Raw genomic sequence first — 23,049 nt, forward strand, 5'->3', positions numbered from 1 at the left:
AGCTGAACTGCTAAGAAAGACTTTATTAATAAGGTCAGGTAAGGGGAAGGCAAGGAGCCTGGAGATGGACACACTGGTACCAGGGGTTACAAACAGTAAGAAACACTTTATTATAACTTTACAACATATAAATAGCTTGGGTCAAATCTGTGCTTTCTGGCAGCGGGGCACAAGTCTGCTCCCCTGCAGGCTCCTGCCTTCCTTCACATTGCACTGTTCATTGGGTGGCTCTGGCCTGGGGCCTGGTGGTCGAGGCTGGAGTCAAGGGGCTGGGCGGCCCAGTCCCGCCCTCCATCTCCTCATGCGGTGGCCTGTGCCTGTCATCTGCTTGGGTTGCGGCTGGTGTGGAAGGACCGCTCCTCAGGGGTCAGGCCAGCAAAGAAGGGGTGCAGCAGGGCCTCGGCCAGTGTGATGCGCTGAGCAGGGTCAAATTCTAACATCCTCCTCATCAGGTCAAACAGCTGCACGTGCTCCAGGGAGTCTTGGAGCATGTAACTCTGCTCAGGGACACAAGGTGCCTCAGTGTGACGGCAGGGTCGTGGGAAGCCACAGCAGGTCCCCTTGCCTCTGGGACGCCTTGCTGGACTCGATCGAGGAGGCAGTGATGCCTCCTTGGAGGACTCTACTTCCGCCCTCCTGGACAATGAGCAGCTCCTTTCTTTTCATGCCTGTTTAACGTTTTGCTCGGAACTTGCCAGGCTACTAGGTGTCTTGCTGGGTTGATGCCTCTGCCCCCACATGCAAAGTCCTGACAGGTGGGTAGAGATCACCTCTGCGAAATTCACTTGTCCGAGCACCAAATGCAGTTGACAGAGGCTTCCTGGCCATGTCTAGGTCTTCCCTCCCCCTCACCTCAGTCCTGCCTAGTTCTTCCCAAAATTTCGAGGAGAGAGGGGGACAGGAAGCAGCAGGGTTTCTGACATCTGGCTCTTCTGGTGTTCCCCAATTACATTCATAGCCACCCTATGGGGAAGGGGTAGGGCTAAGGGCCCCTCTGGGGCAGTCTGCAAGAAGCCCCATTGCCAGCACCCAGCCGTCTTTGGTGCCGCCTCCCATAGAGCTGGATCGAGGAGGCAGCCTTTAGCGGCCTGGCCTGTCTCTGCTGTATGTCTGCCCAGTGCCTGGGGTCTCTCCTTGGCATGAGTTGAGCTGGGGGTAGCCAGAAACTGACCTTCAGAGGTTTGCAGTTCTCCTTCACATACCGGCCGTCAGAGCTGTTCTCATCCCAAACTAGGCCCCCTTTGTAGAAATATTTCTGCTTCCTGAAAATTAAGGGGGTGGAGTCAAGTGTGGGAGTAGTAAGGGGACAAGCCTCTGGTGGGAGGTGGGGAAGAGCAGCTCCCAAGACAGCAGCAGAACCAGGGCAACAGGTCTGCAGGGGCACACAGGGAAGGCTTTTAGGAGCCTGGGGAGCCATGGACTGTCCAGCAAAGACTCACCACATCCAGTACCCTGCTGACCCACAGCCAAGAAGAAAAAGGCTCCTATACCAACCCTGAGGGGGCTACTGGGGTCCTTACCTGGTACGGTGGATCATGTGTGATGGGATGGGCCCTAGGATCTTCTCCATCATCACCAGGTGCTCTCGGTTTTCATGGGTCTGTGGAAGATTAGGGACAGTGCAAGGGGGTCAAGTCCTAGCTCTGGCCCCTTCAAGGAGAAAAAGGAACAAGAAAGATGGGCAAGTGCCCTCACTGCCCCAGGAGATGCAAACCTACCAATGAAGCGGCAGCCCCAGCTTCTCCTGCCAGCCTGTGCTCAGGCTCAGGCTCCTCAGCCCTTGTGGGTGGAGGTGGACTGGGCTGTGACTACATTTCTCTCTGGTTAGCTCTTCGCTCCCTGCCCAGAACATGCCGTGTCCCAGCCCATCCCAATGCCTTTAGTCATCTGTGCCCCTTATCTAGAAGGTAAGGTCACCTCCTGTCCCATCCTCCATCCTCGATGGCCTAGCATAAGACTCCTCTGAGTGTTCCAGCTACCCTGACCTCTGCATTCCCTTTAGCATCTACATCCTTAAGAGTCTGAATCTCACATGATGATTAGTGGGAGGAGGAAGACACCTGCATTCTCATCCATGTGGGGCTTCCCACCCCAGTGGCCTGCAGCCTGTCATAGTAGCAGTACTCAGGGTAGGGGAGCGATGTGGGTTGGCTGTACCTGGAAGAGTGTGAAGCCCCGGTAGTACTCAAAGAGAATGCAGCCAATGCTCCAGACGTCACAGGGCTGTGCCCAGCCCAGCTCTGCAAGCCAAGATGGGGAGAGGCTGTGAGATCCAGCCCTATGCTTCCAGCCTGGAAGTCATAAGGCAGCCCCCACACCGGCTGGCAGGACTCTTGCCCAAATCCTTGTACAAGGCCCTCTCTCAGTAAGGCTGACAGATAAAGCCAGGTCAGTCACCTGTGTCTCATGACACTGGCCCCTTGGTCTGAGAAACTCTGCCTGCCCTGGGTGGCAGAGACTGACAGGCATGCCACTGCCTCTGTTCATACCCTCCCAACAACAGTCCAGTGTGACAAGGTCACAGGCCATACAGTCACTCACCAAGGATCACCTCAGGCGGGCGATAGTGACGGGTGGCCACAATGGTTGTGTGATGCTCATGGTCAAATGTGGCACTGCCAAAGTCAGCCACTCGGATGCTGGTGTTCTTCACTGACTTCTCCTCACAGCTCTGAAAGGCAAGGCAGGCCTGCCAGGTCAGGAGTCTGCACCAGCGGGTAACCCACCTCTGAAACAGGGCCTCACCCTTACCCCCACCAATACCTTGTGCTCATTGTAGAGGGTTTCAAACTCAGAATTCACAAACAGGATGTTCTCTGGCTTCAAGTCTGTATGGGTCAGCTGATTCTCATGCAGAACTAAGGGAGCAGGGAAAGAAGGGGAAGTAGGCACTGAGAAGCTGGCTCGCCTGCCAGCTCTAGGCCAGACCCCTCTTCCAATGCCAGCAACTGCCAGAGCTCCTCACACCCCCACCTCAGCAGGGAGCTGGACTACAGCCTGCCTCTGTGCTGGCCTCCCTCTCAAGGGTTCTCTGTACTTGAGGCCTTGGAGGGTTCTGATACTTTAGCAGGGGGATAGGAAAGAAATTTGCCATTCGAAAAACCTCCCTCCACCTCTCCTCTGCAGAGACCAGGCCTGCTCACCTGTCTCTCACCAGAGCTACAGCAACAGCCTCGAGGTGGTTCCCTCTTCCCTGCACCAGCTACATAATTTGCAGGGCCCTTTGCAAAATGAAAATGCAGGTCCCCTGTTCAAGTTACTAAGAATGTTAAGGTGGTGGCAAAAGGACATTAAATCAAGCACAGGGTCCTGTGCGACTGAGTGCACAGGTCGCATACCCAGGAAGACAGCCCCGCCTCTCATTGCTAGTCATGGGCAGGGAAGCCTTTCCCCTCCAGCCCCTTCTGACAGTGGCTTCTCGCTAGTAGTCACTTTTCAGCTCAAGGCTCCCATCTGGCACTCAAGACCCTCACAACTGTGTGGCCCACCACTCCCCAGTGGTAGCCTACTCCACTGGAGCCCATTCTCAGCCCATTAACAGGCTCCAGGCCTCACCAAGCTGTTCCCCTTGCTTGGAATCCTTGTCCCTGTCCCATCTTGCAGATCCTGTGGGAGGAGGAAGACACCTGTCTTCTCATCCAGTGGCCTGCAGCCTATCACAGTAGCAGTGCTCAGGGTAGGGGAGCGATGCGGGGTGACCTAGAGCGATTCTAGCTCAAGGCCTACCAACTTCACCAAGGAGCCTTTCTGTACTGCTGCAACCATTGCAAATCCTACTGCGCTGAGCCCTGGCACCACCAAATAATGCTTTTCAAGGCTGGCAGGGAGATGACAAGTCAGGGTTAGAGGGTCTCCGTGTGGGCAGGACCTGTGGTGCTGTCAGGTCAGGCTTCTACCTTTTTATCCCATGCGTGAAGCAGGGAGGCAGGGTTGGTGGTTAGGCCAATTCCAGAGCAGTTCTTTTCTGTTTTCTTCCTGAGTGCCTGGGGGTAGAGAGGCTGGTCCAGGAGGTCCCTGGAGGGAGCCCTAGCCTTTCCATCCTCACACTGAGATTCCCACCTGAAGACAGGCCTTTCCGCCAAAGGGGATCTGGTGTCCCTCAGGCCCAGGAGAATGGTTAGTAACGTGCTGGAATGAATGGGGACAAGTAACCAGATGACTTGGCTGCAGGCATGTGGCCGCCCATGCTTCTTTTGAAGGTGGACACTTACATCTAAGGGCGTGACAGAGCTGGTAGGCCATGTGCCGGACATGTGGTAGGGGGTAAGGCTGGAAGTTATTCTCCTTCAGGAACTCAAAGGTGTTCTTGCCCAGGAGCTCAAAGGCGATGCACATGTGACCGTGGAAGTTGAACCAGTCAGACATCAAGACGCACAGGCTGGAGGAGGAGGATGGGCAGGGCTCAGGCTGTGTGCTGGGGGCCTGCCTCACCCCCTCTCTCAGATGAAGACAGTTCCCAACTCTCTCCTAGGCCACTGGGTCACACACGGGAACGCAGATACACACAATGCAAGAGAATCAGAGCAAGAGCACCTCTCCCCACCAGCCATCACCCAATACCCAGATGAGCTCTGGGCAAGGACTAAGCTTCCTGCGGGGGGTAGGGGAGATGTCCACGGTTCTGGCCCAAGCCCTCCGAGCTTCCCTACTTATGATGTGAAAGAAGCCCTGCCTCAGAGTTGCTGAGGGAAAGATGGAAAGTGCTAGTGCACTCCGCAGGACTGGTGCTGCTTTTCTCCACTTGCTCACCTGCTGAGCTTCGTGAGGGTCTGTGCCGGATTCACCCATCTGCCCAGGCTCAGCACAGTGCGTGGAGGAGAGTGCTCAGTGTGTCTGCCACAGAAAGGCCCTCCTTTGGGTATCTCCTACTATGTGAGAGCCCCAGCTTCATGTTTTTATCTTGTCTTATGCCCAGCATAACCCAGTGAGCTCTCCAATTCACAAACGCAGGGCTGGGAGGCCTTCCTCAGGACACAGAGCCAGCTGGGGTGAAGACTGGACTGCAGTCTAAAGGCTTCCAGCAAGACCTCTGCCAGACTCCCCTGGCTCTGAGTGTGGGGAGAAGGCACAGTGCAGATGGGTGAAGGCACACGACTAAGCCCTTGGAAGTCCAGCAGCCCCACTGAAGGCTTCCCTCCCACTCCTTGCAGATACTCACAACTTGTTTTCTTTGTCCTTCTCCTTGATTTTTTTGAGCACGTTGATTTCTAGCCGGGCAGCCTCCCGGTACTTGCCCACATTGCGGATGATCTTCAGGGCAACCTGAGACTTCCCTCTGGTACCCGGGAAGGAAACAGAGGTTCTCATCAGCAGCTGCCCAGTCCTTCCCCCACCCTCCACCCCAACCCAGCAACTCCCAACAAACACCACTCCAGGAGCAGCCGGCACTGAAGAGAGCAGATACTGGATGCCCAGCCTGCCCCATGCAACACCAGACCTTTGCCCACCCAACAGCAAGCTCCCTGGCATCTGTGAGTTAATGCTGTTAGCATCCTTGCCATCCTTCGGCTTTTATGTTCTCAGCCACTGCCAGCTCCCAAAGGAGTGTGGGAGAGTAGAGGCCAATCCTGCTTAACCAGTGCCAGTCCAAGAGCTCACACAGTGACCTAACCTGTACGCCAGGCAGCCCCAACCCTGGCCAGGCTGTCCCACCGAGAGCCCTCCTGCGGCACCTCTTGACCTTCCTGAGCTTGTCTGCAAGTCTGAGCAAACAGGGATGGGGGTTCCAGGATCAAGTAAAGATCTGGCAAGAGGTAGGGTACCAGCAAGGGTACCTCTCACTGTGAGGCCCAGGGCCACTCCCTTTACCACACCCCTCTCCAGCCGCACCTACCTGCCACAGTGTTTATCAGCGACCACAAAATGCCAGGAACCCTTCTTAAGTGTCCAAAGAAGGTTTTAACAGTCCCTGCTCTGTGCTTCCCACCCCCAACCCCACCCCAGGAGGCCATCTGCAGGGAGCCAGCAGAGAAGGAAACCTGCTGAGGCTCGGCTGCCAGGCCCTGTCAGGAAAGGACAGCTAGAATTCAGATGCCCAGTGGGGAATGAGACAGCCCTAGCCTGGAATGGCACGTCCTCTGAGGCCTCAGGGAGGCTGACTGTGGTGCCTAAGGCTCACAGGCCCAGGGTAAAGGGACCTTCTAGAGAATCCCCTGCTTTTTTCTCCCTATCCTATTTTCCCAGATTCTCAGGGCAGGAAGGGACCTCAGGGGAAAGGCCATGCACTCTGGCCTCCTCCTAAAACAGGGTCCCTCTGTGGCATTCCAGTCCTCAGCACAGGGAGCTCATCACTTCCAAGGCAGCCCCTGTCAGAGTTGCACGGCTCTTAGTTATAAGACCCTGCCTTTCGCTGAGCTGAATTCTGCCTCTGCATGACAACCCCCACTGGCCCTGGCTCCCTTTGAGTCCCGTAAAGTTTCCCTGGACCCTCCACCTGCCCCCTAGTGACTCCAGAGGCTCATTTTCCCTCCAGCTCCTCAGAGAGGAGCAGCCCAGACCGCTTACATGCATCCCGGCTGTTGAGTCTGCCATGTCTCCACCTGGCCACGGTGTGGTTGTGCAGTCCCTCCACCCACTGGTCCCAACCCTAACCTCTTGGGCCACACTGAGTCGTACAGGCATTTACATGGAAACTTGGAGCAAATGGAAGCTTCCTCTCACTCTATCTTGTGGCCATGGGAAAGGCTGGACGCCTGAGTCTGAATGACCTGAACACCCCATTTAATGTAGGAGCACTACAGCGCAGTGGTGGCCAGCTCTGCCGTTAACTGGAGTATGATGCAGGCAAACCCTGAGCATGTTTATTCATCTCTGAAATAGCGAGAGGGCCACATATGGGTGGCATGTGGCTCCAACGAGGACACAAGCACTTTGTAGCTGAAGTGCCAAACCAACTAGAGAGCCTATGGCAGGGAGGCAACTGGCTCCCCGGAGGTGGCCTCCCCAACCCAGACCTATAGGAGAGGAAGCAAATGTTCTAGTCTTGTGGAATGGTAAGGGGACAAAACTATTGCACTGTTGGGCTTGGGAGAGAGTGAGGTGCAGCATGACACACACAGGTACACCCCAATCTCCCAGGAACACTCAGCGGAGACCACACACTACCCTAGCCACACTGAAGAAGGCAGCAGCCTGCTTGGTGAGAAGGCCCAGGGTCATGTTTCTCTCGACTGAGATCTGCACAGCCTCAGGCAGACCCTCAGGGGATGGGACTTATGCTTGGGCTGGGCTTAGTGGTACTCCTAGCCCCTTGCCAGGCCAAGAACCTAAAAGTTATCACAGGAAGCAGCTCCAAGCCACAGGGGAGCTGGGGCCTTGGCCCTGTTCTGATATCCACCACCACAGCCCTAGAGAAGTGGAGAGATTGGAGCAGAACCTTTCACTGACCAACAATTCTTGGGTAGGGATGCCACATAACTGCAGGACCCAAGAATTTCTCCCTTACTACAGGGGATCAGCAAAACCCCAACATGGACAGGTTGGAACCCTACTTTGATGCCACCCTTCAAAAAGAAAAAAGTTAAGCTCTGATAGCTGCCACCCTCAAGAACCTCAGGCCAGCTCTTCCCAGGAAGATCACATCCAGAGCTAGCTGTACTGCCCCAGCTCGCTCACCTGGCATGGTCCAAGCACTCCACCACCTTGCCAAAGGTGCCTTCACCCAGGTTCCCCACAATCTCATCTAGGAGAGAAAAGAAATTGGGCATGAGAATCTGGAGGGCAGGGGGTTGGCAGCTCCTGCAAGTTCACAGCATTCAAATTCTCAAAAACAAAAAAGGTTTCTCTCTCACTGCTACACTCTTAAAAATGGAAGTTGCTAGTGTCTGTGTCATTCAGGCAATTACTGGTGGCCCCGCTAAGGCACCACGCGCACTAGAGGCCCCTCCAGGCAGGAGAGGTCTCGTCTAACAAGGGGGGTAGAAAGTAGAGAGGTAAAGTTTTACGAAAGGTGGCTGTACATCGCTCTTGGAGCCAATCGCCGATCCGGCACACCAGGTGACCCTCCTTGTCATCTTCCACACTCCGGCTGCTGCGCTTACTGCTCTGTTGGCTTCTCTGCATGCACCGCCCCCCGAAACGCCATCCGACCAATCGCATGGTAGGCGGTTCCGATTGACAGATTGAGGTGTCAGTCAAAGGCAGAGGTGGAGACGGTGAGGAGCCGGTGGGTTGGTTGGTTGGATTTTCCAGATCCCAGCATTTCATAAGGCACACAGCATATATAACGATAGGGATATTGCAAGGGACACGTCAAGACACAAACTGACTTCAAAAACAGAAAAGTAAAAACAGCTACAGGTATGCAAAGAAAACTAGGACATTATCTCTAAGAGGAGCGCCACAAACGCTCAGGAAGATGACCTGCCTCTGCTGCTGAGGGCCACGCTGTGAGGAGAGCCATCGCCCCGACTCCCTCCTCCTCCTCCTCCGAGTCTCTCCCTCCCAGACCCTCCCATCTGACTTTGGGCAGAGCGGAAGATGCAGTGAGAACGGCGGCGCAAGAAGGCAGCTGGCCCTGCCTGGGTCCAACCATCCAGACTGGTCAGTGGCTGCTCCGGCTTCAGCTGCAGAACGCCCAGCCTGTCCTTGCCTGCCTCTGTTCGCCCACGCAGACTTGCACATGCCTGACAGCTGCCACTCAGAGCCAAGCTGCTACCTGCCTCCAGACGGCATCCTTGGCCAGATTTCACCAACACTACCAGAAACAGCCTTCCGTCAGCAGCCCTCCTGCCACCAGCCTCAAGCAGGAAAGCAGCCTGGGATCCTCTGGGCCAGTCGACTGCCAGGCTTCCTACCACAATGGCCCACACAGGCCCCATGCCAGCTCCTGCCCTGGCCTTGGCACCCATGCTGCTCACAATCTAGGCCCATCCCAAGCCTCATGACGATCGATAGAGGGCACCAAACAGAGAAACAGAGCCAGACCTGCACTGCCATCCTGTGGCAGCATGTGGCAGTGTGCAAAGAGGTGAAGGGGCCACGCTGCAATCGCCCGCACAGTCAACCCTCAACCTGTGGCCACTCGAAGAAGTCACAGAAAGAGCTGGGCAGAGAAGACGCCTGGCCTCTCCACCGCTCCTCAGCGGCCTCCAGGCCAGCAGGAGGGAGGCAGGGAAGAGGGATGGGGGAGAAGAGAAGACCGCATGTAACCTCGGAAATACACAACTGGCTTTGCTTCCCCAGGGGACTGAGCGCAGTGTGGGCTCCAGAGACCTTACAACCCTCCATGCTAGGAATACTGGCCAGGCCCTGCTCTGGGCATGTGGCCTGCAACTGGACGAGGCCTGGGGCGGCAGCCTTTCCGCCATTTCTTCACATGCCCCATCACACAGGCACCTGCCCCTCCTCACCACGACTGCCCCTCATAAAGAGGCTTGGCTGGAGAGGGCCTGGTTGGAGATTAGAAGGGAAGTTCCCAGTCTGAGCTGGCTGACAGGCAAATCCTCCCGTCCTGTGAGGCACTCCAGACCGGGGGCTTTTGGGAAGGGGTGTGCAGATGAGACGCAGAGGTGGGTGCAGTCCACATCAGAGCACTCAGTTACATGAGGAGGCAGTCTCTGGGTGGGAAGGACCAGGCCATACAGCGGCAGACCACCATATCAGCCACTCTACTAGGATCCCTAAGAAGTGTCCTAAGAAGTGTCCCCAGCCACTTGCACCACGTGGCCTGTGTCTGAAGCACTGCGTAGACATAGACAGGCCAGGGGCCAGCCAGCATCGGAGCCAGAGTTCCTATAGTTGCCGCTGGAAGGGGCCAAAAGACACAGGGGCCAAGACCCTGTGATCGGCCCTACACCTGGACCAGACAACACATACACACACACATGCACGCACACCAGTGCACGTGCACAGGGCTGGCAGTACTCACCCGGACCAGCCAGCCTGAGAGAAGGCTAGGAAGAGATGAGGCCTTTAAGCCCCAGCCAGCACACTCTGGCTACCACTCACCGAGGAGGCGCTGCTACAAGACCTGGTGCGGCGTTTGTGGCAGTGGTGGGCATGCTTGCGGGTCCGGTATGGCCCCCTCTCCCGGGATCGCCGACGATGACGAGAACGTGAAGATCCATAGTAGTCCTCTCCAAAGGATGGGCTCCGCTCTTCACACCGGTATGTATCGCTGTCACGGCGCTCCCGGTACCTCCTCTGGTAGGGCAGGCGGTCATGACTGCCAAAACGGGGATGGGGACGCTGGTCAGCTGGGTCCTTGCTGTTAGCAGGCAAGAGACCTGTGGTAGGGCCACTGTAAAGGGCTGAAGTGGGACAGGACAGCCTGTGCTAAAAGCATCCAGACTGGTGAGAAGTGGGCAGAGAGGGGAGGGTGCAAAGGTACTAAGCCCGCCCTCCAGAGCCCTGTCCAACGACAGCACCCTCCAGCCGTAGGAGGGGGGTACAGGGGAAGGGGAGTATGGTAGAGGGCCTCCGAAGGTTCTACACCCACCAGAGTTCCCTGTGGCCTGCTGCAACTCTAAGTTTGGCCTGGGGGCTAAGATAGGCCCAGGGAGCAACCTTTCCAGGGGTGAGGTTATGTTCCTAATCCTCACCGAGGAAGGCTTAGGAGGTTAAGCAGGAAAGACGCTCGCCTAGAAAATGGGGGAATGTGTGGGGAGAAAAAAAGGCACTCCAAGACAGAGAAAGAGTGGGCGGCAAGGATGGTAGCTACTGCTGAGGCCGAGGCATGCAGGTGAGGTTAGTGGAGGAGCCCAAAGAGGACAGGGCAGGGATCCAGGGACAGCTGGGCGGGGATGGAGTCATCTCAAGGAGTCTGGAGCTGCCACAGCTAAGCCCAGCTGACAGAAGGAGTCTTTCCCTCCTATCTAGTTCCCTCTCACCTTCTGGACCGAGATCTCCGTGGGGGAGGCTCCCTTCGGGACGGGTATCGCAGTCTCCCTTCATGTTCCCGACTGTAGGACCTCCTCCTCTTCCATCGGTAGCTCAGGTACGGGTCTGGTTCAGGGGAGCGGTATCGCTTACAGTGATGCATCTAGGCCACGAGGAACAGAAAGCCCTGCTAAACACACAGCTAGCCACCTCCAGCCATGGGGCTGCCTGGGGCTTCCCGGTTGCTCCTGAAGAGGCCCATTGTTCTGTTTGGAGGCGGCCCCTCCCAGAGGTTTATGAAGCGAAGAAGAACTCTGAGGTCACACTGGTCAAACAGCAGACAATAGGAAACAACCTTCTCTGCCAGTGAACAAACAAACAGCTGCCTCCCAGCAGAGCATCACTAGCCTGGTGGCCTGGGTGCCCAGGGAACTGGGTGAGCCAGGGCCAGGGGCTGAGGGAGGAACCCTGGGTGGGGACGGTGAACACTACCACAGGGAGATCAAAGGTAGGAGAAAGGGGAGCCTCCTGCACTCTATTTCCTCCCGCCTGGGGGGGTCCCATGAAGTGAATGCTCTGTAAAGCCAGAGGCCAAAGGGCTGTACACGGGAGGAGAGGGCTCAAAGCCCCCAAGTTTGAGAAGCTGAATGCTGTCTGGCTAGGGCCCTGAACTGGACCCCACTTAAGGGAGTAAGGACCACAAGTGAGCATGAGGAGCCACAAAAGAGACGAGAAGAGCGGCCCTTGGAGAAAGAGGCACACGGGCCTCACAAACATTCCATAGCCCTCCCCAGGGTCAACCCAAGGAGACGTGGACCCAGGGGGTCTGTCCAGCCCTTGCTGGCTCATCCTGGGTCTCAGCACTGGGAAGGATGCCAGGGTCCTCAGAGTATCCAACTTTCTTGCCAGAGGCCCATTTAGCACCCTTTTAGGCCCCCACAGTGCCCTGCCAGGTGCCTTGCCTTTATCCAACAGTACCGTTACTGCCCCTTCTTCTAGCTCTCTGGCTCTAGTACCCTACGCTCCGCATATCCCAGGATAGCCAGAGGGTTAGCCGTCTGGCAGGTGAAAGAGCCCCACTTCACTATCCCTGTTCAGTGAGGACTTATATCCACCACATGAAATTGCCAGGCTGGATCCACCACCAGCAGAGAAAGCTGGCTATGTGAGGCCAGCAACCTGCTCCACCCATACGTGAACCCCTGACTGCCTCCATGGAGCCAGCCTTCTTCCCAACACTCACACCTGGCCACAGCCAACCTCCAGTCATGGTCAGTCCTGAGCTTGCCTGGCCAAGCACATTTTGTACAAACCTACTGAGGCTGCCCCATCTCACCAGCAGGGTCTGTCAGGAGAAGAGCAGCACAGAACAGCTCCCCATGCTTGGGCAGGACAGTGAGGCCTATGTGACCAAACCCCTGGGAGCCTCTCCGTGTCCCTAAGAAAGCCCTCCATCTCCCCACTAACTTGTCTTCCCCCGTGTACCTGGGAAGTCTTTGGAGATAAATATTTTGTAAAATCACCTCCCCAAAAGCTTTGGTAATCAGCTGACTAATGTTTCACTGTTTTCCTGCAATTACTCTGGGTCAGGTGCCCAAGCTATGGAATGAAAGCAGTAACTCACACCCACTAATTGACCCAGAAGATGCTCTATTGGCCAGGGCATATGTCGTGCCACAAGGCAACTATGGTCCTGCCCATCCTCACTGGGCAGAGCTGGAGGACACGGTCACGGTCACACCAGGCCAAAGACTACCTCCTGGGACCTAGAAGATTCTTATGTCCATACATATTCACATCAATGGAAAGCAAAATTTCAGTCATATAGATGTCAATCTGAATCATGGCATGCCACTTCTAGCTGTGTGCCTTTGAACAAATTATTACACTACTCTGACCGTCAACTTCGTCTTGCAACAAGGGAATAGTAATCTCTCACGAGGTTCTGTGAGGATTAAATATGTCTCTCCTATAAGTGAAATGCCTAGCACAGCTTTGTGCCCACAGAGGTACTAGTGGCAGCTTTTCATGAACATTTGAAAGTTCCAGGTAACACTTCAGGGCTGTGTTAAATGCCTTACAGACATTTTATAAGTCCCTTCCAAGGAAACTGGGAGGCGAGAGCTCTGGCAGAAAACTAAACTAAATCCTAGTGCTGTCACATACCAGCCTCACGACCTTAGACAAGTCACTCTAGGCCGTGGTTAGCATGCCTGGAAAATGGAGATAACCTCTCCCAGCCAGGCAAAAGAGATGACAAGGATGAGAGTTATAAGGTACCACACACAAAGCAATAATAAGAGTATCCTTCCTTTAACACATTCTAGGCAAGTAAAATATTGGAAATAGCAGATATCATCCTCCCAGCCAGGGCTCTAGGGCCCATTTCTCAATTATCTCTGATTCTCTAAAACCTCAGCAAACAGCTTGTTTAAAAAGCAGCTAAAGGCCACAATTATGCTTTGGGAAGCTCTGCTCTGCACAATGAGGAAAAAGGTGATGTGAGGGAAACCAAGCCAAGGATGTCAACTTTGAGCACAGGCCTTGTCGGCTTCTCATTTGCTGTTCCCGGCCAGGAAACTGGGCTGACTAGAAGTGCAGCCAGCCAGGTCAGCGGCTGCCCTCCCGGATTCCAGCCACCCCAGCACCCATGGTTATTTTTGGCTGGCACTGCCCTACCACTGCAACCTCAAACCTGCCACCTCGCAAGCCTCCACCACCAACGGGTGAAACGCTCCTCCTTTTCAAGGGCATCAAGGAGGGAAGCTGGAAGGCCGCCAACTCCGCCTCTGATGGGGGCCTGGTTCAGGCAATTTCCACCCCAGCTCCACATCAGGGCACTCACACCCGGAACTAAAGCTAGAGACTCCCGGGCGGGACGGAGGAGCAGCCAGGGGATTTGTACTGTCAGCTTGGCCTAGCCCATCCTCCGGGCTGGAGTGGCTCCATCACCACAACAAAATACACAGGAGGGCCTGCGCCCTCGTTCGCATCCCTTCCTGCCGCCCCAGGTCCCAGGGGTCTCAGAGTCCCATCCCCTGTAACCGCCACCAGTGGCGCCGAGGGGAGACCCGGGGGCAGAGGGAAAGCCGGACTGGGCCAGAATCAAACTCCAGGCCGCCAAGGGAGGAGTCGTCTGCGGACCAAGCCTGAAGCCAGGGGTAGGGGAGGGGTCTGAAGGGCCTCTCTAGCTATTCTACGTCGGACCGCGACCCCATTCCGCGGGCAGGCACTGAGCCGAAACTGGACCTTTGAGCGGCCCCAGAGGCCGTTCAGGCTCCGCCTTCAACACCGTGGGATCGAGGTCAGGGTCTGCAGTGACCGCCCTCCAGGGCAGAAGCAGCGGGTCAGGGGTGAGAGGTCGGGCCGCGGCCCGATATGGGCCCAAGAGAAGAAAGAAAGGGAGTAGGCCGAGACCGAATGGCACCAGCGCGCCTGCCACGCCGACTCACCCCCGGCCGCCGCTGCCCCTGTCGCCGCCGCGGGCCCCAGCCCACACTTACCGTCTCCCAGGCTCCGGCTGCAGCTAGGCCCCACTCCCCGCTCCGAGCGCCTCTTCCGCTTCCGGCTGCGACCTCCGCCCGTGGCAGCCCCGCCCCCTCGCGTGACGCAGCCGTCGCCAGCCCCGGCTCGACCCGGCTCGGAGGCCTGGCCGCTCTAGCCCCCGACTCGAAGGCTCCGGGGCACCATCCCTCTCCGCTCCGGTGGGCGCCGCGGCCTCGGAGACTAGTTCCGGGAGGGCCGAGGGGACGAGCCTGGCCCGGCTCGCCTCCCGCCGTGTCGCGGCGCACGTAGGTCCCCCGACCTGACAGGTGCGCGGCCCGGGCCGGCTGGGCTCTCAGAGCCGAGAGGTGGGGCCCCGACCCGGCCGCGGGACTGGGCCCGCTCCGCCACCCCGACCCTGCGTGGTCCGCCAACTCCCTCCTGCGCGCGAAGAGGACGGGCATTGTTCTCGGGGCCCCGGAGAGCGCGAGAGCGGCCTGAGGTCTGTGCGCCGGGGCTCGAGAAGGCGGACGCGACTCCGCTTGCGCGAAACGAGCGAACGACACATTATTATCTTGGTGTGTGCGGGTTTTTTGAAAGCCATGGTGGCGCTCCCAGCTCGCCAGTGCGTGCGGGGCAGTTTCTGGGAAGATACCCTAGAGCTACTCCGGCGGGGCCTGTCGGCGGGACCGGAGTCTGGAGGGAGGAGATCCCCTCTCCTTGAGCCCCCTCGTGTGGAGCGGCTTCCTGGCGGCCTGCGTGGCCTCTCAGTTAAGACTCCCCCGCCAGACAAAAGCCCCGCCGGCTGCGTCTCCGGGCCACTGGACAGCCCCATTTTGCAGAGGCCTCGAGCGTGGGGTCACCAAAATCCCTGACACATACTGTCCCGCGCCAGATCGGACAGGATTACGAGGCCCCACTTTCCAGATGAGAAAACTGAGGTGGGGATCTTTTGAGAGACCCCACTGTGAGCGTGCGCGTCCCGCCCGGTCTGGGAGTGGCGTCCCCGGCCTCGCGAGCGTCGCGTAGTGAAGCGACAGGGCGTGGCGCCTAATTGTCCCCACGCCACGCGAGGGCTAGAAACCCGCAGTCCGGACGGACCATCCCTCCAGGCACCGCCCCCTCTTCGGGACCAAGGGTTTCCCCAGCACCGCCCCGGCGGCCGCCGGCCAGCCGCGGCCCCGCCCATGCCCCCTCCCCGCGGGGCTGGGCCCGCCCCTGGCGCGGAGAGGTGTCGCAGGGGAGCCCCCCCTTCCGAGCTGCGGCTGCGCCTCAAGTCCTTCGCCAACGGCTCTCCCTGAAACGGGGGTCTCAAGTCGTGATTTGTAGGGGTGTTTAGTATCCCCCAAATCTCTGCCAGCTCCACCACGGCTACCCGAAGTAAACAATAGAAGCTAATTCAAAACTGGGTCCGCTTCCAAAAAATTACAAAAATTAGCGGGACTGGGTGGCGCATGCCTGTAGTTCCAGCTCCTTGCAGGGGACTGAGGCAGGAGGATCGCTTGATCCCAGGAGGTTGAGATTGCAGTGAGCTATGGTCACACCACTGCACTCCAGCCTGGGCGACAGAGGGAGACCCTGTCTCAAAAAACAAACAAAAAATCGGCCAAGCGCGGTGGTTCACCCCTCTAATCCCAGTACTTTGGGAGGCTGAGGTGGATGGATCACCTGAGGTCAGGAGTTCGAGACCAGTCTGGCCAACATGGCGAAACCCCGTCTCTACTAAAAACACAAAAATTAGCTAGACGTGGTGGTACGCGCCTGTAGTCCCAGCTGCTCGGGAGGCTGAGGTGGGAGAATCACTTAAACCCGGGAGGCAGAGATTGCAGTGAGCCGAGATCGCGCCACTTCACTGCAGCCTGCGCAAAAGAGCAAAACTAAGGCCGGGCGCGGTGGCTCACGCCTGTAATCCCAGCACTTTGGGAGGCCGAGGCGGGCGGATCACGAGGTCAGGAGATCGAGACCATCCTGGCTAACACGGTGAAACCCTGTCTCTATAAAAATACAAAAAATTAGCTGGGCGAGGTGGCAGGCGCCTGTAGCCCCAGCTACTCGGGAGGCTGAGGCAGGAGAATGGCGGGGGGCAGGGCCTGCAGTAAGCTGAGATCGCACCACTGCACTCCAGCCTGGGCGACAGCGAGACTCCGTCTCAAAAAAACAAACAAAAAAAAGAGCAAAACTCCGTCTCAAAAAAGAAAGGAGCCGCTTCAGTGTACAGTGGGTGACCCAGATTGGCTGCTGAGGTCCTGCCCTGTAAGGTCCTATCTCAAAAGCTGAAGATTTTGAAAAATCCCAGGCCATCTGAGATGCCATTCCTGCCTGGTCCCCATGGCCTTGGCCACACTAGCCAAGTTCCATCGCGGGGTTTCATTAACTCAGATGAGGTGGGAGGCCTCTGTGGTGTCTCCTCCTCTCACCACTTAGTGTTGCCTGAGTTTCCATGGCTCCAGGATACTAGCCCTGAGGGATGGATGTTCTCAGAGAAGCTCCTGTCCCCAGCCCTGCCCTGAGCTCCAGGCTCTGATAGGATAAGTTAGTCTACCTTCCCACCAAACCGCCCACCACTGAGAATCCAGGAGTCCCTACCTCCCAGTCACGAAGCAACTCTCTTTTTCTGAGGTGGAATAGAAGCCATCTCCCAGCTCTCTCCCTCTCCACACTTTGCAGCCTGGAGGCCATCCTGCCTGAGATTCTACCCTTAGAACTTCATTCTTTTGTGGCTTTCACACCTTTCAGACACTTGGAGAAAGATCTGCCCCCAGGTGAGGTTTGGGTAATTCCTCCACTCCCATCCCCACCACAGAGGAGGCTTGCTCCACCTCCACTGCCCCTCAGGCCCAAGCTCCTGTCTCCATCCTCAGCCTCTGTGGAGTTGAGGTCTGCAGCATATCTCAAGGGCACCGGGGAGGTGCCGCTGCCCTGCATCCTCCCAAACCCCACAGCTCCTCTCACCCCTCTTGGTCTCCCTTTTGCCCCCCACCTCCACTTCCACCAAGCTTAAGGCTCAGCTCACTGCCCGCCAGGCCCAGCTGCTCTGATGTCCTCCTTGTTCTATTGTCCTTACTGTCTCCTCTGTGTGCCTCATCTGACTTTGCCTTCTCTGGAGGCAGTTAATTCACCTCTGAGCTTTGGCCCCAGGGTCACCTCCCTGGAAAGCCTTCCTGGGGCTGCCCTGGCCTGCCCCCCTGCTCAGGACAATCTGGCCTGCGTGTGCACTCCATTCTGTGGACCATGAGCCCCTCCCAGACCAAGCTGGGCACAGCTCAGCTTCTCACTAAGGGCAGGGGGCTGCCATGGAAAGCCTGTCACTTCTGACTGGCAAGACAGAGTGCCCAGGTAGAGTGGCATTGTGGGAGCTGTACCCAGTATGGGAGGTGGGGGCCAGTCCTCATGGTCCGTCTTAGAGGTCTTGTGTGGCAGTGACATTTTGGAGGGGCCTGCAGGAGCCTGGGCCTGGAGTAAGGGGAGAGTCAAGCTGTCCAGTGGAGAGAAGGCCTGGTGGGCGATGGTGCCATCCTGAAGGCACCATCAAGCTGTCCAGTGGGGAGAAGGCCTGAGAATGTGAGGAGTAGGGAGGTCAGGGTGGGGGTAGTAGAGGTGCCAGGTGTACCCACTGCTTAGGTGAAGACAACTCCTGTGCCCTTTCAGAGCCAGGGCAGGGTGCCTCATGCCCAGGGTTGGGAGTTGGGAGGCAGTGGACTTGGGCCCAGACCCTAGAGGTGAGGAGGGTGATGGTGAGGGGTGTAGGGATGGCAACACTGGCAGAACAGCCCCTGTCTACCCTCTGACCTCCCTCACCAAGCTGGTGGGTGAGAGGTCCGTCAGGGCCTCCATCTTACAGCTGAAGCTATGGAAGCCAGAGAGGTACCTGAGCAGTGACTTGACTTAAGGGCTCTGACCCCCACATCATAGCTAAACTGTGGTGGCCCCCAAATGCTCCCCTGCCATTTCCAGACTTCCACACTGGAAGGGGGAACGTGGCTGTGGTGCAGACAGTGTTGGGTGGGGATTGCGGTTCCTCACGGGACTCCCTGCCGGACTTGGGCACCAGTTTCCCCTCAGGAGTGCCTGCTGCGCCTCCCCAGACCAGCTGCTGTGAAGATAATGGGGTTTGTGTTTAGCAAGTGGCCACCCCCGCAGCACCCACAGCTCATGGAAACCACTGAGAATTGAGAACTGTTTAGTGGAGTTGAGGCTGGTGTTTAGTGAAGTTCCAATCACCAGGAGACTTTCGGGCCAGAGGATCAGGGTTGAAGGGTTTTAGTGCATGCTCAGCCACAGGGCCTCAGTTCTGAGTCTGAGAAGAGGCCTCAGAGCCTGGTGCTTTGGGAAGCCAAGACTGCCCCAGCTCCAGGATCTGTCCTGCTCTCAGGGCCCACTGAGGCAGAGCCCATGGACTTGATGCCCAGCCCTGCCCGCTGTCTCCGGAACTCCTATTTCCTCGGGGCATTGGACCATGTCTGCCCACCAAGCCCCACTGAAGGGTGCAGGAGAGCATAGGGAAGTTGGGCACGGCAGCCCCCTGGGGCCTGGGCTGAAGTCTGGCTCCTCTCTGCCTGGCAGGTGCTCCAACAGGGCCCCCGAGCGGGACTGGAGGTGGTCAGAGAAGGACCTGTGGGAGCAGCTGGCAGAAAGCAGGCGGCAGAGGGCTGAGCTGTCAAGCCATCTTCGGGCAGTGCTGGAGGCCCTGTCGGAGCAAGCCCTGGTGCTGCAGAGGCAGGAGCACAAGCTGGGACTTGGCTGGTCCCTAAAGCAGAAAGTGAGGCCCTGTCCTCCCCCATACCTTCTTCCTGGGCTTTCTGTAGCTGAAAGGAGGTCCCCTGAGCTAGCAAGATCCCCTTAGCAGGCTGAAGCTCCAGAATGCCCAGAGCTGGTGTCCACATCTGGTGCCATATTCTCAGGGAGGCTTGCCGGGGTCTGGGGCACCTAGAGGAGAAAGGGAAATGGAGTCTCCAGCAAGGCTGCAGTGTTGAACAGAGATGTCTCTGAATGGTGCCCCTGGAAGGGTGCAGGGTGTTGCCTGAGAGGCATATGCTGGGGGTGGCTAGGGACACCGCTGGAGGTGAAGGAAGGACCAGGGTCCCTGTGGCCCCCCCAGGGAGAATCTGAGGGAGGCAGGGGCTGGTTTTAGCTCCATAGACTGAAGAGCTTTCTTAGAAGCCCAATCTCCCTGAGTGAAACAGGCGATCCCGAGAGAGGGGGAGATGGCTGTACAGGCTGAGGGCTCTTGGGAAGGTTACCAGGATCTTTGCCTCATGTGAGGGTAGGAAAGGGACACCGTGTGATGGCCCAGTTACGCAAGCCTTCAGTGACTGCGTGTCTTAGCTCACAGCTGGCCCACCTGGAGCCACTGCTCCCTACCAGGCCTGGGGGACCCTTGGGACCCAGTTGACAACCTCATGTCTGCCTGCCCTTTAGCATGCCACAGCAGTCCTGCTGGCCTCCACCCTGAAGCCGTCAGCAGCTGGAGAGCAGCTGGAGAGGTGGTGTATCTCGGGCCCAGCTGGAGGCAGAGGATGCACAGCTGGAGCCTGTCGTGATAGATAACAGCCGAAAGCAGCCCCTCAGGGCCCCAGGGCACAGTCCCTTGTGTATAAGCCAGGGCATGGGTCCATGTTGGGTTGTCAGCTGGGCTGCTGGCTGCCAGTCCACCTGCGTTATCAGAGGCTGCAGACACTGCCCTGCCTGGTGGGAGGCAGGGAAGCTAGGCCTACCTATCTGAGGCTCTGTGCTGCCTTCAGCCCTCCCACTCAGCCTCCTCCTAGCAGGTGGAGTGCTCCCTGGCCTGCCTGGAGCAGGAGAGGCACCAGATGCAAGGATCCCAGGGACAGGCTGAGTGGAGGAGGCCAGACCAGGACATAGAAGACAAGTGAGTGGGGCTGGGCTGTTGGGGAGGGGTGGGGTGGCAGGGAACAGGTAGACCATCCCTTCTACCCACAGGATCCTGCTGCTGCAGACAGAAGTGGAAAAGGCCTAGCGGCATTTGGACCAGACGACCCAACAGCCTGTTGGCCCAGAGCCCAGCCTGGGGATCCCCCAAGTGGGTGCATGGCAGGCCCTGAGCACTGGCCCTGCCGTACCTTTGACCCTGCCCTACACTTTATTTTCTGGTCCTCATTATTGGAGCATTATCTAGAGAAGGAGGGCAGCACAGGGGCTTAGTCCAGCCAAGAGAGGGATCCTCTTCCAACATTTGGGAATACCCTGGGATCATTCAGTGACTTCCCTCCTGGTTCAGATGGGAAAACTGAGACCAGAGGGCAGAGGAGAGCTTGTTCAGAGTCATAACTTGAGTTGGGGCCAGGACCCTGCCACAACATGCCCTGAGGCATCAACAGTCTGCCAAGACCACCCCAGTGTGGTCTGGAAGCTGGAAGGAGACCCCAGGATTCTGGACCAAGTGTATCTACAGGAGATGCTGGTGCCAGGCCTGCAGATCCAAGAGCAGAGCTGGGATGGAGGCAGGGCCCAGGAGCTTCGGGACCCAGAGTCTCCATGCCAGCAGCTAAGACCCCTGCCCAGGCTCAGGACACAGTCTGTCTGCAGGAGCAGTTGCTGATACTCACTGAGGTTGGTCAAGACAGCTGGCAGGGCAGCCCCACAGGAAAGGGAATCTGGGCATTAGCTGATCCAGGCCATGCCCATCTGTACCGGGGGCAGAGGCAAGGGAGCCTGGGCCCTGTTCCTGGGGGATTCCAATGTAGGGCAAGGGGCTCTAGGGGCACAGAGGAAAGGAGAATGACCAGGAGAGACAGATTCTAGCAGGGCGTCCACACAGTGAGACTCCAGAGAGCACCATCCTCATCCTCACATAACTGGCCCCCCTGCTAGTGTGCAGCCAGGCACTGGTCCAGAGTCGTAGCCTGGAGCGTAGAGGAGCCCCTGCGGGCTGGGGTGGTCAGAGAGGCCTCCTGGAAGGGCTGAGGCCCAAAGGAAGTGGAGTTCAGGGCCTCTGAGAAGGGGCTGCATGGGTAAAGGCTGGAGCCCCACAACCCTGGTGGAGGCTGAGCCACAATTCGGTGGGGTGGGGATCTCCCCAGGTGAACAAGAGACTCAGAAGAGCTGGGCCGGAGCCACCAGCAACTAGGGGCCTGCTTGGAGCAGCTGCAGCATCTGCAGGGAGAGCAGACGGTTTTGGGGGGCCGTGTGCAGGCCCTGGAGGCAGAGCACACCTGGCTACTTCGGGAGAAGGTGGTGCTGCAAGCAGCACTGGGTGTGGCCTTGGGCCAAGAGTCCTGGTAGGTGGCTGCTTGGGCCCATCCTCATAGTGTCCAAGTCAGGCTGGGGTGGGTGCTCTGTTCTCACCGTGAGTGAGATGGCCCTCTCAGCAGGCGGTGGACCAGTCTCTGTCACCAGCTGGCTGAGGGGGAATGGCCCAGAGCCCTAAACCCGGAATCACACGACCAGAGCCAGTCTCCCTCCCCCAGGTATCAGTGCTCCTGGTTGTCACATTCTGGCTCTTTTATGGGGTGGGAAATCTTTCAGCTTCAAGAAGTCCTGTCTCGCCTACACATGGCCAAGCCCCTCCTGCTGGCCCAGGGGCAGGTGGGAGGTGGGGGTGAGATGACCTTAGTTGCTGGGTGCAAGTCAGGGTGATTGGGAGTAGAAGTGCCCAGTACAAAGGGGTTCTGTGTGTGCAGGGAGCCATGAAAGAGGCATCTCTGCCTCACTCCCCCTCCTAGTTCATAAGACATAATAATCATTGAAAGGGAGTGGGGTGGGGGTGATCTGGGGTCCATGCTGTACCTGGACTGCCCCATTTCTTCCAGTACACTCCAGGTCCCGGAGGTACCAGTGCCCCTCAGGAAACAGCTAGAGGCACAAGAATCACATCGCGGGCTTCACGAGGAGATGGCTGAGTACTGGAAGGCACGCTGGCACCAGGTGGCAGTTGCCCTGAAATTTAAAGAGGAGGAACTGCAGAGACTCCAGAGGCAGAGTGGGACCTGGCCTCCCCAGGTGGGCACTGTCTCCCTCCTTCTTCTCCACCCCCCCAACCCTGTTCTCCCCATTGTCTTCCCCACTGCCCAGTCTTTCCCATACAAACCAATTAGTCTTTTACTCCTCCTTAGGATGCCCCCATCTTGATCCTATACTTCCTTCCCATTTTCTGCCTCTTCCTCATCATGCCTCATCATTCTCCATCCATGTTTTCAGCATGCATTTATTGAGCATCTGCTACATGCCTGGCCCTCTTCTGTGTGCAGAAGCAATGTCAAATCAGATCACTCCTTGTCCTCAACAGCTTATGGTTTGGGGGCACCCGGTAATTGAGTAAGCAATTATTTATTTGTTATTGATTGATTTATAATTGATTGATTGATTGCATCAGGGTCTCTGTCACCCAGACTGAAGTGCAGTGGTGCAATCATAGCTCACTGCAGCTTCGAACTCCTGGACTCAAGTGATCCTCCTGCCTCAGGTAGCTGGGACTGCAGGCACACATCACCATGCCTGGCTAAGTTTTTTTTTTTTTTTTTTTTTTTTTTTGGAGAGATGGGGACCTCACTACATTGCCCAGGGTGGTCTTGAACTCCTGACCTCAAGCAGTTCTCCCACCTTAGCCTCCCAAAGTGCTGAGACTACAGGCATGAGCCACTGTGTCTATTTTGCAAGTAATAATTTAATGTGCCAAATGAGGGAAGAGGCACAGTGGGAGCTGGTTAAGGGGTGGCAGATAGGAGAGTCCCTCCCAGAGAAGGGGTTTCTGAGCCTCTGAACCCTCACACAAGGATGGACAGGCATTTT

At 57.3% G+C, this 23,049-nt stretch overlaps 1 protein-coding gene across 4 annotated transcripts; it reads right to left on the reverse strand.

The window, feature by feature from the left end:
- Window positions 1-86: 86 nt before the first annotated feature.
- Window positions 87-22,182, reverse strand: CLK3 (CDC like kinase 3). Of its 4 annotated transcripts, XM_063638770.1 has the most exons (14): window positions 22,048-22,182; window positions 19,085-19,227; window positions 10,830-10,981; window positions 9,949-10,165; window positions 7,959-8,055; window positions 7,615-7,681; window positions 5,159-5,275; window positions 4,212-4,378; window positions 2,764-2,858; window positions 2,542-2,671; window positions 2,158-2,240; window positions 1,521-1,600; window positions 1,172-1,262; window positions 87-497 (listed from the first exon to the last, which is right to left on the reverse strand). In XM_063638770.1, exons 3-14 carry the CDS (start codon window positions 10,979-10,981, stop codon window positions 321-323), a joined length of 1,473 nt encoding a protein of 490 aa, XP_063494840.1. In that variant the 5' UTR covers window positions 19,085-19,227; window positions 22,048-22,182; the 3' UTR covers window positions 87-320. The 4 variants fall into 4 exon arrangements, with proteins under 4 accessions (XP_063494840.1, XP_055133751.2, XP_063494841.1 ...); XM_055277776.2 differs by lacking the exons at window positions 19,085-19,227; window positions 22,048-22,182 and adding an exon at window positions 14,322-14,977; XM_063638771.1 differs by lacking the exons at window positions 19,085-19,227; window positions 22,048-22,182 and adding an exon at window positions 14,271-14,325.
- Window positions 22,183-23,049: the final 867 nt, after the last annotated feature.

Source organism: Symphalangus syndactylus, chromosome 5 (assembly GCF_028878055.3).
Source record: "Symphalangus syndactylus isolate Jambi chromosome 5, NHGRI_mSymSyn1-v2.1_pri, whole genome shotgun sequence".
NCBI classification, from domain to species: domain Eukaryota; kingdom Metazoa; phylum Chordata; class Mammalia; order Primates; family Hylobatidae; genus Symphalangus; species Symphalangus syndactylus.